The following is an 18,063-nucleotide window of genomic DNA, read 5'->3' on the forward strand; positions in this document are numbered from 1 at the left end:
CCCATCGCAGCTCCCGTAGGACTGCCTTTGAGCCCATCCCTGTTCGTATTGAACATGCTTCAATATCCTTCTGACAGAAATTAATGTCAACAGATGCACAAAATTCCCAAGTAAACATAGCCAGTCGTATACCTAGCTTCCAACTGACAATATTTGTTTAATGAATACTCTAACCAAAAATAAATGTGATCGTAAACTCAGAGTTGTTAGGTTAGCTGGAATCCACTTTGTTATACATACCTCATTAACTTGAAACATTCGTTTGGTTTGAATCTTGTTTGAAAAATATAACTGGCTCTATTAATAATTGATTAGTTTTATGTTGTATATATGTGTATTAAGTTCATTAAGTTAATTTTTTTGAAACTTACTAATGGTAAATATATTGTGGCAGAAATCATGGTTCTTTCAGATTTGTATCAGTGAATGTTCTGTGTGGATGGCCGTTGTTTATTTATATATCATCTTGGTTGGGTTTTAACTATACGTAATGTTATGTTATAGCCACCAATTTTTGATGCAGTCATTAAATAACTATGTAATAAACAGCTTATTGATATTGTGTACGTACTCAATCTGCTTGATTAATGTTTATGAAATGTAAATCTTTGTACTATTAATTGATTTAAATTTGTGTTTATTAACATTAACATGTGTATTAGTTTAACTATTTCACTAGTACTAATTAGTCTTGTGTATCCAGTTTTTTTTAAATTTAAACCAAATTTTGAATTAAATTTTACATATTCATAAATATAAAAAAAATTTACAAATCAAATGACTACAGTGAAATTATGTTTTTCACACTTTTACAGGAGTAAAAAAATTGATGCAAAATATATTAAAATTAAAAAGAGATTAATAAGTTAATCATAATATCAGATTATATTTACTTATAAAAAAAATCTGTATGTACTATTTTGCAAAACACAAATAAAAATTTCTGAAAAAAGTTCTTGATTTCACACAAGCTACAGTCTTTTTATCTTAATTTTTTTGTGAATGAGTCCCTCATGCCCAATCTAACAGAATCTAATAATTCAAAAAGTATTTAATAAGTATTTGAATGAAGCTAGTTCCGCTCGCAGGCCGCTAGTGATGGTAGAGTGTGCGGTGCAGGGCGCGTCGCACCGCCGGCGCAAGGACTCCAGCTCGGACGGGGAGCACGGCGGGGGCCGGGCCCCGGGAGAGGCCCCGCGCCAGTGCTACGGGCCCGCCTGCACCAAGGCTGCTCGCCACGCCAGCAAGTACTGCAGCGACGACTGTGGCATGAAGCTGGCAGCCAGTCGCATCTACCAGGTGCTCACGCGCTGAGAAGTCAGGGAATTCTCTCGGAATCCTAGAAAAGTCACTGAAATTTCTCAATGATAGTAAATGAAGTGAAAGTCTCATGCTCCAGTCTGCATTTATTCAGACAGAAACCATTTTTTTTTTTTTGATGGTGTTTTTGTGCAGTCATAAACACATAAATTGGTGTATACAGATTCTTGTTAAACTAGACCCGCTATGGGGATGATGGAAGCTGGATTTTCTTTATTTCTGTTGTAAAAATGCCACATACATTAATTATTTTAAGGAAATTAGTCCTGGAAACTTGTAATTTTAGTCATGGAAAGTCTGGTAGATTTTATTACAGGACCGGGGCCTACTATTTAGATTAAGAGAAATTGGGAGAAAAAAAATCAATATTAGACAACATTCTCACAGAAGTTTCCTTTGTAAAGCGGGGTGGCACAATGGTAGGACACGACTCACATTTCAGAGGACGGATGTATCCAAGACACATTAATTAATTAATTAATTAATCAATTAATCCACTTTGACACCCGTCATAATTTTTTATGGTTGGAGTTTAATCATGCAACAAACTATGTATTTACTTTTAGGTGTTTAGCTTGCTTCTGCATGAAAAGTTTCAGAGTTCGTAAACTTGTTTTCCTTTCATAAGAAGTTATTTCTATCATAACATATCAGATTTATAATTTTTTTCTTTCTTTCTTTACCCCCTTGGTTGGTTGAGAAATTACATCATTGCTTTTGATGAGACTAGTTAGTTTTCTTGCCCGCTCACCCCCTTCCTCTTCATACTCTTTAAAAAAAATTTCTAAATTTACTAACATATTTTATTCTAGGAACAAGTTGTAATGGGATTTGTGGAATCTCTGCTATTGGTGTGTCATAGAGAACTATAATACAGTGGAAGGTCTTGGGGACTGTGCTCTGCTGCGTTACTCAATGCCAGTGTAGTTGTAACGATGATACCACATTTGAGCATTTGAAATGTGAACTGTATTCCGCAAGAGAAAAGGGCACCGTGATGAAAAAATTAGTGTGACAATGAACTCTGAGCAGAGGCGTATGCTGTGTGGTGATAGGGAGGAGGGATATACTACAATTTCTCTGAAATTATAAACACACTATCATTCCCACCAACAAAAGGATAGAATATAAATTTTAAATCAAACAGTGGGCAAAGGGTTTCTACTTTCTAGCCTGACCAATCCTTTCTCCCCCCCCCTCCCCCTCAGCTGTGATTGCTCTTGACTCTTGAGTGAACTATAAACACTAACGGTGCAGTGCAATGGGTAGACCGTATGACGGAATGGCCGCTGTCCATTACTGGGGTATGGTGCGGGTCTGAAAGGACTGCTACACTTACAAGGAGAGCAGGGAAGCGGTCGTTTGAGGTGTCGGGGTGAGCAGGCCCTAGTATCCGAGACCAGCACCCAACATAGTTACGGAACGGTCCCAAGATGCGACAAGGCGACCTCTTCCTCCACGTGGTACCGCTGGGAATACTTCGGTACTGCAAATAGAGGCTACGCCGCAGCGTGGCTCATGTGAGAAGGGATGCAGTGGATCGAGGTGTCGGGCCACGGACAGATGGTGTGACTGTCGTGTCGTGTCGGGGCAGGTGCTGCCACAGCGCATCCACGAGTGGTCGCTGTCCACGTCGGTGGCGGAGGAGGGCAACAAGAAGTCCTTGGAGAGTGTCCGCAAGCAGCAGCTGGCGGTTCGCAAGACCCTGCAGGAACTCGACAAGCGCCAGAAGGTGGGTCCGCCCGCGCAGCCCTAGCGGCAGTTGGGCGAGCCTTGTTCGGCGCTGTCTCGCCACGGGACGGCCGGGAGGCGGGCTGGGCAGAAGCTCTGTGCCCACTGCTTCTGGATGCCACTGGTCCCGTGTACTGTGCAGTTTAGACGTGGGCAGGACTCCCCTCTTTGGCTGACCAAACTATTACTGCACGGGGTGGAAATAACAAGGGTTGACAGACAAAAAAGTTTTTACTTTTTTAAAAAAAATATATATTATATACTATATCAAATCCTTTTATCATTTATAGGTAAAAATTAGAAAATTTATCAATAAAAAAAATTTGATGCAACTAACTATTACTGTAAAAACAGGGGTTGAAATTTAAAAAAATGATTAAAACCTGTTTAGTGTTAAATTTGTTCGAATTTATTTTAAACCATCAATATCTTAAACCTTGATCCAAGAAAATTTTTATAAGACCATTTATCAGTGCAAGAGATGATAAATAGTGTTTGAAGGTAAAAAAAAACTAAGTTATTCAATGCTGGATGCATTGAGTTAAAAAAAAATTCAAAATATTTTCGCTGCATGGAATATTAGAAAATGTTTAATCAATCATTTTGGAATGTTAAAAAAGATATTGTAATCAGTCAGGCTGTTTACAGTTTTTTATTTTTTAATCTTTATTATTGTTTTAAACTAATTTGCATAATTTGGTGATGAATCATAATCAATGTAATAGTTCTTCAATTTTTGTATGTTAGGAGGACAACCATTTGACAGTCACATAACACATCTTATCATACCTATTTAGTTTCAGGGTCTTCTGAATTATTATGCCTTGGAGTGTTATTCTTTTCACCTCCCAACTGCCTCGCTATTGAGGAAGGACTGGTCAAAGCTTACAGTTGTTTGGTTGCTGTGAGCAACCAAATCAACTGATTAGCTCTGGAAGGAAGGAGTAGGGAGAGAAGTCTTCGGGACTGCTGAAGGAAGATGTTGCCCGCTCGAGTAGCAGAAGTTGCGCATCACCCGTGATTGAATTAGATATAGGTCCCTCTTCAGAATGTCTCGAGCTAGCATTAGGTACATAGTTACAACGCATTGGCGAAACATTTCAGCGTCTGTCACTTTCGGACATATTGTGCTTCAATACGACGTTTGCAGCTCTTCACTGTGATCATTTCTGACGTTTGGTGAGATCCAGTTCAACTATAAACTTTTCAGGACCTAGAGGGACACCGATCTTTGATCCAGTTCCTGATGGTATCGCCATCACTGTAGTTGCATTCTCAGCAAAACCGTATAATCTCCAGTGTAGCTGAGTTCCACCTGGAGGTCCGACAGATAGAAGAAGATTGCTCCCGACTCTGCACAGCTAGTTCCGGCAATTTTATTGTGTACCCTCTTGTCCTATCATATTTCTGAGCTAAAACAATTAAGTTTTACAAAAAAATGAAATTATAATCTCATTTTAATTGTGTTATTTTCCTGTGTCTTAAGGTCGAATGGAAATAAGTAAGTGAAATGATATTTGCATTATTCGCTCTAGAATTATATAAACATTGCCAATCGTTGAATAGACTCAGTACCTGTATTTGTTAATCAATTCTATCTTATTGAATATTAATTGGACCATATAGATCTGACAGTAACTTTATGCAGGGATACACCATGCATCCAATCTCACACTCACAACTTCAGTGGCGTGCTACCTGGGATAACAGTTTGGTAATAACACCAGCAGCATCTCGACCTGAAGCCAACGAGGGAGGCGAGATACATTCTCACTACAAAATAGAATGTTGTGTACATTAAGTTTTTAAAATGTTCCAGGTGTTTTAGAAATTTACAAAACATATCCAGAAGAAATAGGTACTTGGAAATCTACCCACGCCTGTAGGCTGTGCCGAAAGGGATTTTTTTTCCCCATATATGGTCTTTATACCTGATGGATGAAGTGCTTATAAACTAGCTAGTTGTAAACACCTTACACCTGAAGTGGGATTATATTTTACATATTATAAACTTTGTAATTTGATCTTGACATGGTCCCGGGCTGCGCCCTTCTGAGCCCGATGTGCCACCACCTCTCCCCTTACACGCTGTGAGCCTCCTCCTTCCACCACCACCCTCTACGACCGCCCGCCGATCTGACGTCAGTGCTCCGCTCCCGAGAGTTGCAGAGCGGGCAGTGAGTCGCGAGCGCTGCGAGAGGAAGCAGCTTCATGCACCTGTCGTCGTTCTCGGAGGTTTTCAGTGATGCAGGGGGAAACAGGCCTCGCCACACACGGGCTACGTCACGGCCCTGGGAACAGAGCAGCCGGGTCCACATGCCCATCATACATGTGGTGGCGTTCTAAACTTTGACTAACACTTCAACCCCCATTGCGGTAGCAATCTTAGTGTTTTGTTTTTCATCCCAAAAGTTTGAAGGGTATATAAAAACTTGTACAAGTTTTCAGGAGCTGGACGACTTCATAACTGGAGCGAAGACTGCGACCATCGACTCGCACTGCGAGGACGAGAGCGAAGACGAGCCGGAGATGAGCATGTACTGCATCACGTGTGGCATCGAGGTCAACTCCCGGCTCTTCATCAAGCACATAGAGAAGTGCTTCTGCAAGGTCTCAGCTTCACTTGACTTGCTCGAGACTTAACTGATTTAGTAGACGTGCTTGCTCGTGTAATTTTCTTTTTTTTAATTTAGTTATACAGTATAACAGTGTTCCGTCAGATGCTGCATGTTAGGCCAAATCATGGTCATTTTTCACACATTTTTAAATTAATTGCTGCAATTTTATGATATTGTATGGAACATCCTTATGTGTTAAATTAGAATTTTCATTGTTTGGTTCTTTTTTGTTAAGTCAAAAATTAGATGTAATCTTTTTAAATAGAACAACAGAAGATGCTATTTTGTTTTAATCTGTGTGAGATCTTGCAACAATTCTTATTTATTTGTTATAAATTTAATGTATTTGTTAGAATCTTAGTTGTTTATTTATTTATTTTATTTACATGCACACCAACACTCCTTGGAGATAGCTAGGGTATGCATGAAACATACAAAAAATTTTAAATATAAATACATTATACAAAGAACACAACAAACAATGGACACAGAGACAAACATTCATTTTAAACAAACTTATAAAGATTCATAAACACTAAATTACAAAAATTGATGGAGAATAAATAGATGTATAGATTTTTATAATACATGGGGACTAAATGACTTCAAGTGAGAATACGTAACAATGGGAATATTTACGTGTACTAAGTAATTAATTTTATTTTCAAGTTGATTTAATCTATTATAGTTATTGATTAGTCTAAAAATAATATAATTTTTCCTGTAAAGTGTACATAAAGAAGATGTTTGAAGCCACTATAAAATCTCGACCAGTTTGTACTTTTTTGCCTGAAGCGCTTGTAGCAGGTGTTATGGAATGTAAATTCCATCTTGCGACAGCGTTGGTAAACCTGAGCGGTGGCACAGCGGACTGACCGTAAAACGTGTGACACTTATTCGTGAACATCCGGTATTGAATTGAATTTCATTATTCCCTGTATTTGTTTTTCTATGATATCCACCATGTAACTACAGGCAGGCGAATGATGATGGTTTCTTCTTATCTCATTCCCCCTCGCAGTTGTCTCGACTTGAATGGTGAATGCCGGATGAGCATTGTTGGAAGGATGAGAGTGTAAAAGTTGTCATGCTGCTCGGCTTCCAGTACGAGAGCCAGTCGTCGTTCGGGTCCATCTACAAGACCCGCATCGAAGGCAACAACATGTTCTGTGACTACTACAACCCCATGAACCGCACCTACTGCAAGAGGCTGCGAGTCCTGTGCCCGGAGCACTGCAAGGAGGCCAAGGTGTCTCCGACCGAGGTGAGCTTGTCACCACCCACCACCCACGGCTAGCTCGAAATTAGGTGATGAGTGGAATATACAGGTTAAAAGCAGGTCACGAAAAAATTTATACACAATGTTCAATGGATTACCTGTTTTTTTAATTCATGTAAAAATTACACTATATTCCGAACAGAATAAATAAAAATTAAATACACCTTAAAAAAATATATATAAAACACTGAGCCATCGCCCGGCCACGGCCTGCTCGGCCCGGCGCTCGAACAACGACTGATCTTACAGCCTTCCTTCCCTTTGTGCGGGCAGTGTCCTGGGCTCGCTGACGTAATTTCAAGCCAATCACGGCGCATGGCAACAGAGGCTCAACGAAAGGCTTACTTCTGTTCCCACGACGCAGCGATTTTGTCTCTCTCTCGCATTCCCGTGACCGTGACTCCCACGCCTAGCGTGTGAAACAAAGCCTTGGTCGTGGAAATAACAAAGGAAAATCACATCAGCATGCCTTCCCACACAAAGAAGCCAGCAAAAAAAAATCACTCGAAAAATAAACTTATGAATTATAAAAATAAAAACAATAAACCCAGAGAATTACATTTACAATAACTTCTAAAAGGAAAAGGCTTTACATCAAACCTGAAATTTGACAAAAAAAATTTATAACAAATTATTATTACTGGATTGTATGAGGAAGGCTGTAATCTGGGTTGTTACAAGCTCGTGACATTTCTCTTTTTGTACTTAATTCATTGTGAGTTTCCTAACTTTCTTTTAGGAGAAATTTTATTTTTTTTAGAACTAAACCTGCCCTATTTTCACTCCTTAGGTGTGTAATCTTGTAATTATATATCACGTATTGTTAATAAAGTTTGTTAGCTACCTCTGAACTTAATTTTATCCAAATTGGTTAAGTACAGTGAAACCTCGTTAATACATTATCAGTTTAAGCCAAAATTCTCGTTATTACAAAGCTGTTTGAATCCCTAGCAAATTGAATAGGATGTGAAGTGTTAATTCTTTGTGTATAATATATAATATGTATGTAATTCGAAGTTCCATTGTGGCCCAAAACTAGTTTTGCATATATTTAAGATCTCATAATACAAAGCGTTAAAATGAAATCCTGTATTTGCGTTCTTGGTATTTACATTTCCCTCAATTAACGACATTTTCTTTAGGTCGCATTTACATGTTGTTGTGTGCAAAGCAACACATGATGATTGATTACGAACTCTGACAGCCATGTGAAGTTTGCCAACACTGTTGACAGAACAGTGGCATAAGGAGATGCAGACTGTTGGTAATACTTATGACTGTCAAAATTGACAAAAGTTACACAACACAGACAACACACCAGCAAATACAGTAATACTATTCTGTTTTACTGTGTTTTAATTGCTTTGTTGCTTTAAAGAATTAGATTTGATTTGTAAAAAAAATTTAATAATATTATTTAATGTTTTCAGTAGTGGAAGACAAAATGAGCTAGACTTAACCTATAGTAGGGCCATTTTTTACGTACCCGGGATTTAAAAATTTGCAATTTACAAGTGCTGCATTTAATAGCAAACCCATTAGAAAAAAGTTGAGATGGAGCAGTTAAATTGAAAAAGAATAGTGTGAAGTTTATTTACTATATATTACTGTGTGTGGTCATTCTTGTGTCATTGTAAACCCCCTCCCCCTTTTTTTTGTGCCACATGCCATGGTAAACCATACTGCCGTGAACCGAAACTTTGGCGACGTGAACACAAAAAAATGTTTAAAACAAGATACCGTCTTTTGGTTTAATATCTCTGCCCTTATAACTTATGAGTGAAAATAGTTGTAAATGTGGTTTATGAAAATAAACAGCTTACTGGGCATTTATTAAAATAAGTGTATGTGTAAAGCAATGTTAGGCGATGCTTGTTTTACTACAATATAAATATTTAGAAAAGCAGTTGGCACCACTGATTTTCAAAATGCAATGAAAATGATTGTAAATTTTTCTATTCCTAAACGTAAACAGTTGTTTGAACGTGATTGTGTTTGTTTAAGAGAATTTTTTCCAACAAAAAATGTGAAATTAATTGTTAACATGTGATTTACACAGTTCAAAAACAATTGTGTAAACAAAATTTCGCCATACAAAAGTGGATATTTGCAGATGCTTTGATATGCACGTTTCTTGTCTGTCCAAGAACTGAAGAATTACCTATTTTCAACTTTGAACACAATAAATTGTGAAGAACCACAAGACTGGATGGATTTCTTGTTTTCACGTGTGAGATAATGAAGTTCTAGTTATTGTAATTTGATGATGCATTTTGCTACAAGTTTGTGTAGAACTGAATTGCGACTGCGGTCCTCGTTCTCACCGTGTGTGTGGACAGGTGTGCGGCTGCCCGCTGGTGACGAACGTGTTTGATCTCACGGGGGAGTTCTGCCGGGCGGCCAAGAAGACCTGCCTGCGACACTACTGCTGGGAGAAGCTGCACCGCGCACAGATCGACATGGAGCGAGTACGCCAGGTAACGACAACCACCGTACCTCTGTGCAGTGATGCCAACCCCTGCAGAGTGTTCCCCCTAGGAACAACTTCAAATCCCCCTACATTTCGATTAAAAACCCCTAAAGTTTTCATTGTACACCCTGTTTGAGAGCTTAAAAAAAAAAAAATCTCTTGAACCTTACCTTTCCTTATTTTTCTGCCGAAACAGAGCATAATAATTTTGAAAAATAACATTCAGTATCTACAATTTTATATATGTACGAGTTTAATTTCAGTTTAAAGAATACATGTTTACTAACCTTGAAGTTCTGAATCGGTCTCCCATTTCGTATAGGTATTTTTGCTGATAACTTTTTTTTGGTTCCCCCTAAATTTGGGGGGAAAACCCCAATTTGGCATCCCTGCCTCTGTGACGTGAGCTTTACCTCCGCTCTTTTCTTAAATATAAGATGTCAGTGTTATTAGTTTAGTTTCATTGATGATATCACTATTCAAGATTTAAAGGTTAAAATATTTGTTAATACTATTTTGAGTACAATATATTTATTTTCATTGCTTTAAATTTTAAAATATCTATTTGCCAAATAAAATAGTTTGTAATACAAATGTTAAAGCCGCTTTCTAAAAACTAGTGATGTGCGAGTCTCGGCATCATCGAGAACGAGTCGAGACAGAAATTTTCTCGATCTCGTCTCGAGATAATTTTTTTGGCTCGGAATTTTCGAGAATTTTGTAAACAAGAAATAGGTTAGGTAATATAATATATTGAGGCAGCATTTTGCGTTGCGTGTTGAAATAATTAACATATCTTCAACGTAACGTAGATCGAATAAAATAAAATATACTTGTTACGATAGTATACACGATAAATTATTAAAAAGTTAAAAACGAACAACTTCCGTTCACAAGTCACTAGATGAAACGGCAAACGTAAACAATGAATTGTGCTGTGGTTATCACATTAAACTACAGAAGAAAATATTTATTTTCCGTTAATAAAACCAACATTAAAGTTAAAAATAAATCATTTTCGGTATCAATATCAAGTATCAACGTAAAACGGTACGGTAAAAAATAAAAATATAAACATGACTGAAGAATTCTTCCGCGATTGCATTTTGTTTTATGGCCTTAGGTTATACACACGGCCAGCAGTATATAACAAGCAACATGATGTTTAAATTGCGGTCCGTATTGATAGTGACATATCGATAGTGGTGAATGTTCAGACTTTCATGATCAAGTACCGTCCATGGCTCAAGGAAACTGTATATACTATGGAGTCAGTCAATAACGTATGTTTACATCCGACAGTAGGCAAATAAACTGTTAAGTGAGTGTAAAGGTAAAGTTGTAATTGCAAACCGAAAACAAGTAAAGTTGAGTGCGATGGAGGAAAGTGTTAGTGGTGTGGATAAAAAAGAACGGAAAATGGCCACAATATGGAACTTTTATTTAAAAAAGAAAGAAGGTGGCGAATGTAAATTGTGTAAAAACATTATTAAAACGCCTTCATGCTCGACAAGTGGACTTTTGCGGCACTTGAAACAACATCCAGCCGCTGAAAAAGAATTCAACAAAATAACTGCTGAAGAAAAGAAGACTTCTAGTCGACAACTTTCAATGTTTGAGTGTGTTGCAAAAAAACAGAAGCTTTGCATCAGCGATGTGAGGAAAAATCAAATAGACAAAAAAATTGCTATCATGATGGCTTGTGATTTTCAACCTTACAGCATGGTGGATGACCATGGCTTCAGAGGTCTAATCAACGAATTAGAACCTAGCTACGAGATTCCTTCACGAACAACATTTTCAAGGACGGTTATACCACAGTTGTATCAAGAGGAAAGAACCAAACTGGCTGATGAAATTAGTACAGATGCCATCAATGGTCTGGAGTCGCTTTCTTTCACTACCGATACATGGTCATCTAGGAGACATGAAAGCTACATTTCGCTTACAGGCCATTACCTAACAGAAGAGTTCAAATTAAAATGCCATATTCTTGGCAATTACCACTTTCCAGGCTCACATACTGCAGATGCAGTACATGCAAAGCTTGTAGGGGCAATGGAAGAATGGAATTTGCCAACTGATCAAGTCCCAGTTTATGTCATAACAGACAATGCAAAAAACCTTAAATGTGCCATAAGGAAAACCTTATTTCATCATGTTCAGTGTTTTGCACATACACTACAGTTGGCACTGCACGATGCAAAAAATGAACATGATATTACAGCACTTTTGGCAAAAGGACGAGCTATTGTTGGCCATTATCGACACAGTAATGTTGCTCGTGAGAGGCTGCATGCACTTCAAGTGAAGCTAAACAAACCTGTTCACGAGCTACTGCCAATGGTGCCAACTAGATGGAATAGTGAATACACCATGCTGTCACGTCTTGTTGAGCAGCAGGTGCCCATTTCTGCTGATTTAGGAGAGAGCATGGCAGTGGAGAACTTCACCTCTAGTGAGTGGAAACTAGCTGCTAGCATTGCACATATTTTGCAACCAATAGATGAGGCCACAACCGAGTTATGTTACTCAAAGTTCCCAACACTGTCATCAAAAATCCCATTGATATATGGAATTGAAACAATGCTTACAAACTATGTCCAAACAGACCAATGCAAATCTGGTACTGCATTTGCTAAATCACTGCAAAGAGGTTTAAAATCAAGATTTCCTTCATATTCTTGTGTGAAAGAAGATCTTCTTTCAATGGCGCTTGACCCTAGATTCAAGACTGTGATATTGCAAGACCATGAAAAGTTGTTGTGCACGAAATACATCACTTCACATCAGCAACCTGAAAATGATTATCGTCCTGAACCAGAACTGGTGCAGGTGACTGAAGCTAAAGAGACTTGCTCACTGTGGTCAAGTTTTGAAGTGTTGAAGAAGACATCACAATCATCAGTTAGGACTAAATCATCAAGTCTGGAGGAAGAACTAAAAATATATTTACGTGAAGATGTAATTCCAAGGAACGGTGACCCACTTACCTGGTGGAAAAACAACAAGATACAGTAGAACCCCGATTTTGCGAACACGGATTTAACGAAAACAGCGATTTAACGTAAAGGTTTTCAGGAACCATCAAAAAACACCAATTTATTAAAATAATAATATAGATTTCCAAAAAATGAAAGTAAATAGTAATGGAATCTTATTAAAAATTACACTTTGTGGTGTCAGTAATAGAATGGAGGTACTATATATTAATATGTGTCTTTGCATCATCTGTCCAAATACGAAAAAATTAAAAAAATTGTTCAAATTGCTTAAAAACTGCGGGCGCTGTAACTGAATTGCGTAGGTGCGTGTCATTGCGCGCGCCTGGATAGATAGACTGTCCGCGACACATGACGTCATGAAGGGTTTCTTTGTCCGCATCCCCCTCCCCCTCTTCTATGCCTGGCTTGACTCACCACATTATCTTCCAAACACGCCCGCATAGTAACAGTGCTAGCCAATAATCACACGTTTCCAAATATTCCCTTTCCCATCCTCCAGGTTTTTTCAACTTGTGACCACGTCACACCAATACGCTATTATCGTTATTCTCTAGAGGTGTAAAAGTAACGAAAAAAAGCGTCCCCGTATGTATTCGTTACTATAACAATTAGTACTCGTTACTATCGTATCACGTTACATTACTCGTTACTTCTGATACCGCATAACATGCTATGTTATGTTGCAGCAACGAATCGAGTCGTATTGCGTACGCGTACAGTATGACATCGCGTAAATAATAATAAATAGAATATAAACAATGAACAATATTTGATAATTAAAAGTTTTTGTTAACCAAGAAACAATTAAATCTCATTAGAGCGGCTTTTTTATACTGTCTTTTAAGATAAGAACAAAAAAAAACGTGAAAATACGCGATAATAAAAACATATTTCTAATTTGTAAACAATACTTTCTTACGTTGTTTCTGTTCCAATCTCAAACTTTGTCTACACACACAATACTTTTAATAAACAGTAAAAAACTTTGACGACGAATTTCCAAATTATACTTTACTTAATAAACAAACATCGTTCTTTGTAACGCAAATTCATCGAATATGCGCGCGCATGCGTAAAACATACAATAAATGCGAGTAACGAGATGCAGCCGTGTGTAACGTTTCGTTACTCGTTACTAGATGGCGCACCCGTTACTCAGTACCGAATACATACGGTTTGCTACAGCTTTATTATTCTCAGTAAGAGCTTTGTGCGCGGTGTTTAGTTTTAGGAATACGTTTTTTATAAGTTCTGCGCAGCTCAGCGAACAAAGAGAGTCAGCCGGCGGCTACGCCGCGCCGTAATAGCAGCTGACCGAGTACAATGACCTTTCTCCGCGTACGGCGCGCTATTAACGGAAATTTTCCATCAATTTGCGGCCAATTTTTTAATTTTTAATTTTTTACTGTGACGCAATGTGTATGTAGCTCGTATTTGTTATAAACGCTGCAGGTTGCGACTGTATTTTAATACACTTTAACGTATTTCTTACACTTTACATATTTTTAAACTTTTATTTTATGCCTCATTTTTCACGGTTTCTGAAAATCTGTATGTACGACCGAGGTGTACGTACGAACCGGGGGCCGTACGAGCGAGATTAAAATACGTTGAAGATGCAAAGTTGACGAAGTCTGAGATAGCACGGCAGCACAAGATATCAGCGTCGACCCTGTCTACGATATGGAAACGTAGGGACGCGATTATGAGTGCGGGGGTCATTGAAAATCGGTAAATCGGATTTAACGAAACATTGATTTAGAGTAAACATTTTCGGTAACCATAGCACTTCGTTAAATCGGGGTTCTACTGTACGCTTTCCAGCTCTGGCTAAAGTAGCAAGAAGGTATCTGGCAATACCAGCTACACAAGTTGAAAGCGAACGACTATTTAGTACTGCTGGAAACACTGTGAGCATTAGGCGTGAAAATTTGTTGGCTGAAAATGTTGAAAAGCTGGTGTTTTTAAATAGCCGCTTTAGACCTTAAATTAGGCTAGCCACTAGAGTGTTCTTTCTTTGTAAACTAATGTTTCATTCATCGTCTTTTGTGGATACTTGATAAAATTATTGAATAATTATGTATGTTTGTCAGATTATTGAGTTTTACTTTTTTGGATCATATTATCCTGTTAACTAAAGTACAGATTTCTCGATCTCGACTCGATTCTCGAGAATTTTAAAATTGCTTTCTCGATCTCGTCTCGAATTCAAAAAAGTCTTTCTCGCACATGCCTACTAAAAACATTTGTGTGTGTGAGTAATTGTTTTTAAATAGTAATGAGGTGCATGAACTGTGGAATTTAATTTATTTTTAAAATTTACTTTGTTTATGCTTGCATTTTGCTATAAAATACCATTTCAAATTTTTTTTATTTGTAATTTAAAATTCCTATCTATGGCAAGAATGCTTTAGATGATAAAATAAAAGTACACATAATTGGACAACACTAAAACAAAACAGCACATAAAATAAACATTGAATCTTTCATGGATTGTATATAGTTATATATATCTAGGGTAACTAATTAAGTTAAGCTACTTTAACTTATAAATAGATAACATAACTCATTATAGTACTTTATTTTATTATCTGAAAAAGAAAATAACTTTCATACCAATTGAGCTTTGTGAGAGGCTTATCTATCATATATTATGTGGTTGCGATGAATATAAAGTGATAGTATGATTTTGTTTAATATTTATATTATTATTTGATCAATGCTTTCCCAAATGTCATTTCTAATTAGGGGTGAGCCGATGCCGATTGCCGATTATTAAGATCGGCCGATTTTGGTCATTTTTGTATTTTGAATGATCGGCTTCATGCATGCCGATCCTTTTTGCCGATTACCGCTTTCTGAAGACAAAAAAAATCTCTACGTAACACAAAAGCGCTGACATATTTTTTGCTTCAGAGCTGTTGCTTGACGTTTTTAAGTACCATTTACGTTACTAACGTGTTTTAATCTTTTCTGCAGAAAAAAAAATTAAGTAAAGTTATTCTTAAAAAATAAATATATTCATGAAAAGTACGTTTGTTAAAAAAAAGTAAACAAAAGCACACCAAACCATTTAATAAGTCATGCTTGTTCTTTTCGCGATCGCGATTAAACAACGATAAACGCGAAATCACCGTAAAATACAGTTTTTACGCGAAATCGCCATAACACAGCGTTTTTACACAAAATCGCAGTGTTTTTAAGCGAAATTTAAATATGTACTGGGTAAAAGACTTTTCTCGTCACTGGTAAACAAACACCGCAACATGGCCGCCACTGAACATGTCATAAATGCACTAAAGCAAACAAAAGCTTACAAACGCTCACGTTATAATGTTAAACTCAAAAATATACTGTAAAAATACGTAAAACTACGGGGTTTATTTTCCTATCCGGCATAATGTTTGGATAGATAAGACAAACAGGCGAAGTTTTAAAAGCCTACGCACACCACTCAGGGCACTGACGTCAGCTTGGAACAGCGACACCCGATAAATACAAAAGCAAGCAGATGATTGGGCGAACGGTGGCGGTGTTTGGAACAGCCTTACGTGAGTGGCCATACCACGTCAGCCGGGGGCGCTGGCATATAGTTGGAACAGCGTCTTAATATCAAGCAGAAAGCATTTTAAATCGCCCCAAAAAGCGGAAAAATGTAAACAAACATTCATTTTCGAATTGTGTGACGATAATTAGTTGGTCAACAGTGTGTTATAGATTTTGTTAAAGGGATTAATAGATTTCCATATTAGATTATGGGAACAACTAATAATCAGTGTCTAAATCAAAAGTTTGTTATATAAATATATGTAACCAATTTGTTTAGGGTATTCTGTAATGAGTAGTTTCAAGTAAAATTATTTAACTTAAGAAATTTGGAGCATATTTTACAACCAACTTAAAAGAGCACTAATCGGTCAAAAAAATCGGCATGATCGGTACCACATTTCGGGCATCGGCATGATCAGCAAATGTGGTGATCGGCTCACCCCTATTTCTAATGATGATCATGATTCTTTGAATGCTGAGTATTTTGCTTATTCACTTGTGGATGTATCTGCATCAGACATTCAGCCTACAGACTATTATTTTTTTGGCACAGTGTCCAAGTGTGAGAGAAATGGCAAACTGCATTTTCTAAACACTGCAAGTTGGCACGAGCAATGTTGATTCTCCCTCACAGTATTGCAAGTGTAGAGAGAGCCAATTGAAACTCATAAACAGCATATATCGGTCATCTCTGCAGTCACCAATGCTAAATGCTTTGATGCAAGTATCTGCTAGGAAGAAAAAAAGATGCATTCAAGCCCACTCTTCAGATGAGAAAGAAAGCAAGAAATCTCAAAAAGGGATTCGAGTTGGTTTGTGAAAGACAGCATTTATTTCAACTAAGTATAGCAGTCCACAAACTCAGTGTATTACTCAGCAACAAAAACATAAACATGCCAGCTTCATGACCACAAACAATTTATTGGGTAAAAATAACTATGGAATTTTGTATTTTACAAAAATTTGACTTAAAAATGTGTGTCGATTTTAATTGGACTATTTTTAATTTACCAGTACATATTTTAGTAACAAAGGCGAATACATTTTTTTTGGTAAGTTTCCTGATTATAATTTTGGTGTACGGTTATTTTATTTATATTGCAAGGATTTTACAGGATTTCATTTTAAGTTTCTAGGATTTTTTACTGGATTTCTACACTAAGTTTCCAGGATTTGTTAGGTCTGAGACCGGGATTTAAGCCAGAAACCTGTGGCAGCTCTGATATACTGATATGATGTACTGTTACGTATGCCACTAAACAATCGCAGGCACGGGGGTGTGAGCGCAGAGGTGTGGTTGCAGTGGCTGAAGCTGGACGAGCTGGTGGAGCAGGAGCGGCAGATCAGGCACCTGATGGCCAGTCGAGCCGGCGTGTTGGCACTCATGCTGCACTCCACGTACGACCACGAGCTCATGGAGCAAGGTCGCGAGGCCATAGAGAAGCTGCAGCGCCAGTACCAGGCGTGAGCTTCCACGCTCCTTGTGTTGTGTTCGGACCACTTGGTTCCATTAAAATCATTGTGCAAATAATCTTTTTTGTTCTTTTCTTAAGGTTATGGTTTCCCTCATCAAATGAACTCTTACTGGGAACAGTTTTTTGTAGGATAAAATACTTGCTTCAGCATTCAGTTTTGCACTTAGTAGCAGCAAATTAGGAGCAATAGGCACATACAAGTAATAACAAATAAAATTTCAGCAATTTGAATTGTTTCAATTCAGGATCTCCAATCATGATATATCTTGTATTCATACCTGCCCATCGAAATAATGCTATTCGATAACCATGGTTTTGAATAAATTGCTGCATGATTTGAAGTAGATTCGAAGCTGCACTGTTTTTTTTCACATAAATTTCTATTTCCATGCATGCACAATGACAATGGTACTTCTGTAATATTAAATACAATTCTACAAATTAATAATGTGATGAATAAACAAACCATATTTTGCTCTTTTATTAGTGGCCATTAGCTGCCTTCATTGCGTGTTTATGTCCGACGAAGCTCGTGTGTTCAGCCAACATTTATATATGCCTTCCTGCATGTGAGCAACAGCTCCGGTGAGTGAAGCTAGAAGCTTTCAGAGCTAGT

The 18,063-nt window shown here is 37.6% G+C and overlaps 1 protein-coding gene across 2 annotated transcripts in view; it reads left to right on the forward strand.

The window, feature by feature from the left end:
- Window positions 1-17,503, forward strand: part of LOC134536292 (CXXC-type zinc finger protein 1-like) — a 41,816-nt gene extending 24,313 nt beyond the window's left edge. For both annotated transcript variants that reach the window (XM_063376043.1, XM_063376044.1), the window contains exons 7-12: window positions 1,120-1,299; window positions 2,915-3,052; window positions 5,500-5,661; window positions 6,775-6,933; window positions 9,288-9,425; window positions 17,276-17,503. In XM_063376043.1, coding sequence (XP_063232113.1) covers window positions 1,120-1,299; window positions 2,915-3,052; window positions 5,500-5,661; window positions 6,775-6,933; window positions 9,288-9,425; window positions 17,276-17,440 — 942 coding nt within the window. In that variant the 3' untranslated portion in view covers window positions 17,441-17,503. The remainder of the gene's footprint in view (window positions 1-1,119; window positions 1,300-2,914; window positions 3,053-5,499; window positions 5,662-6,774; window positions 6,934-9,287; window positions 9,426-17,275) is intronic.
- Window positions 17,504-18,063: the final 560 nt, after the last annotated feature.

Source organism: Bacillus rossius, chromosome 10 (genome assembly GCF_032445375.1).
Source record: "Bacillus rossius redtenbacheri isolate Brsri chromosome 10, Brsri_v3, whole genome shotgun sequence".
NCBI classification, from domain to species: Eukaryota; Metazoa; Arthropoda; class Insecta; order Phasmatodea; family Bacillidae; genus Bacillus; species Bacillus rossius.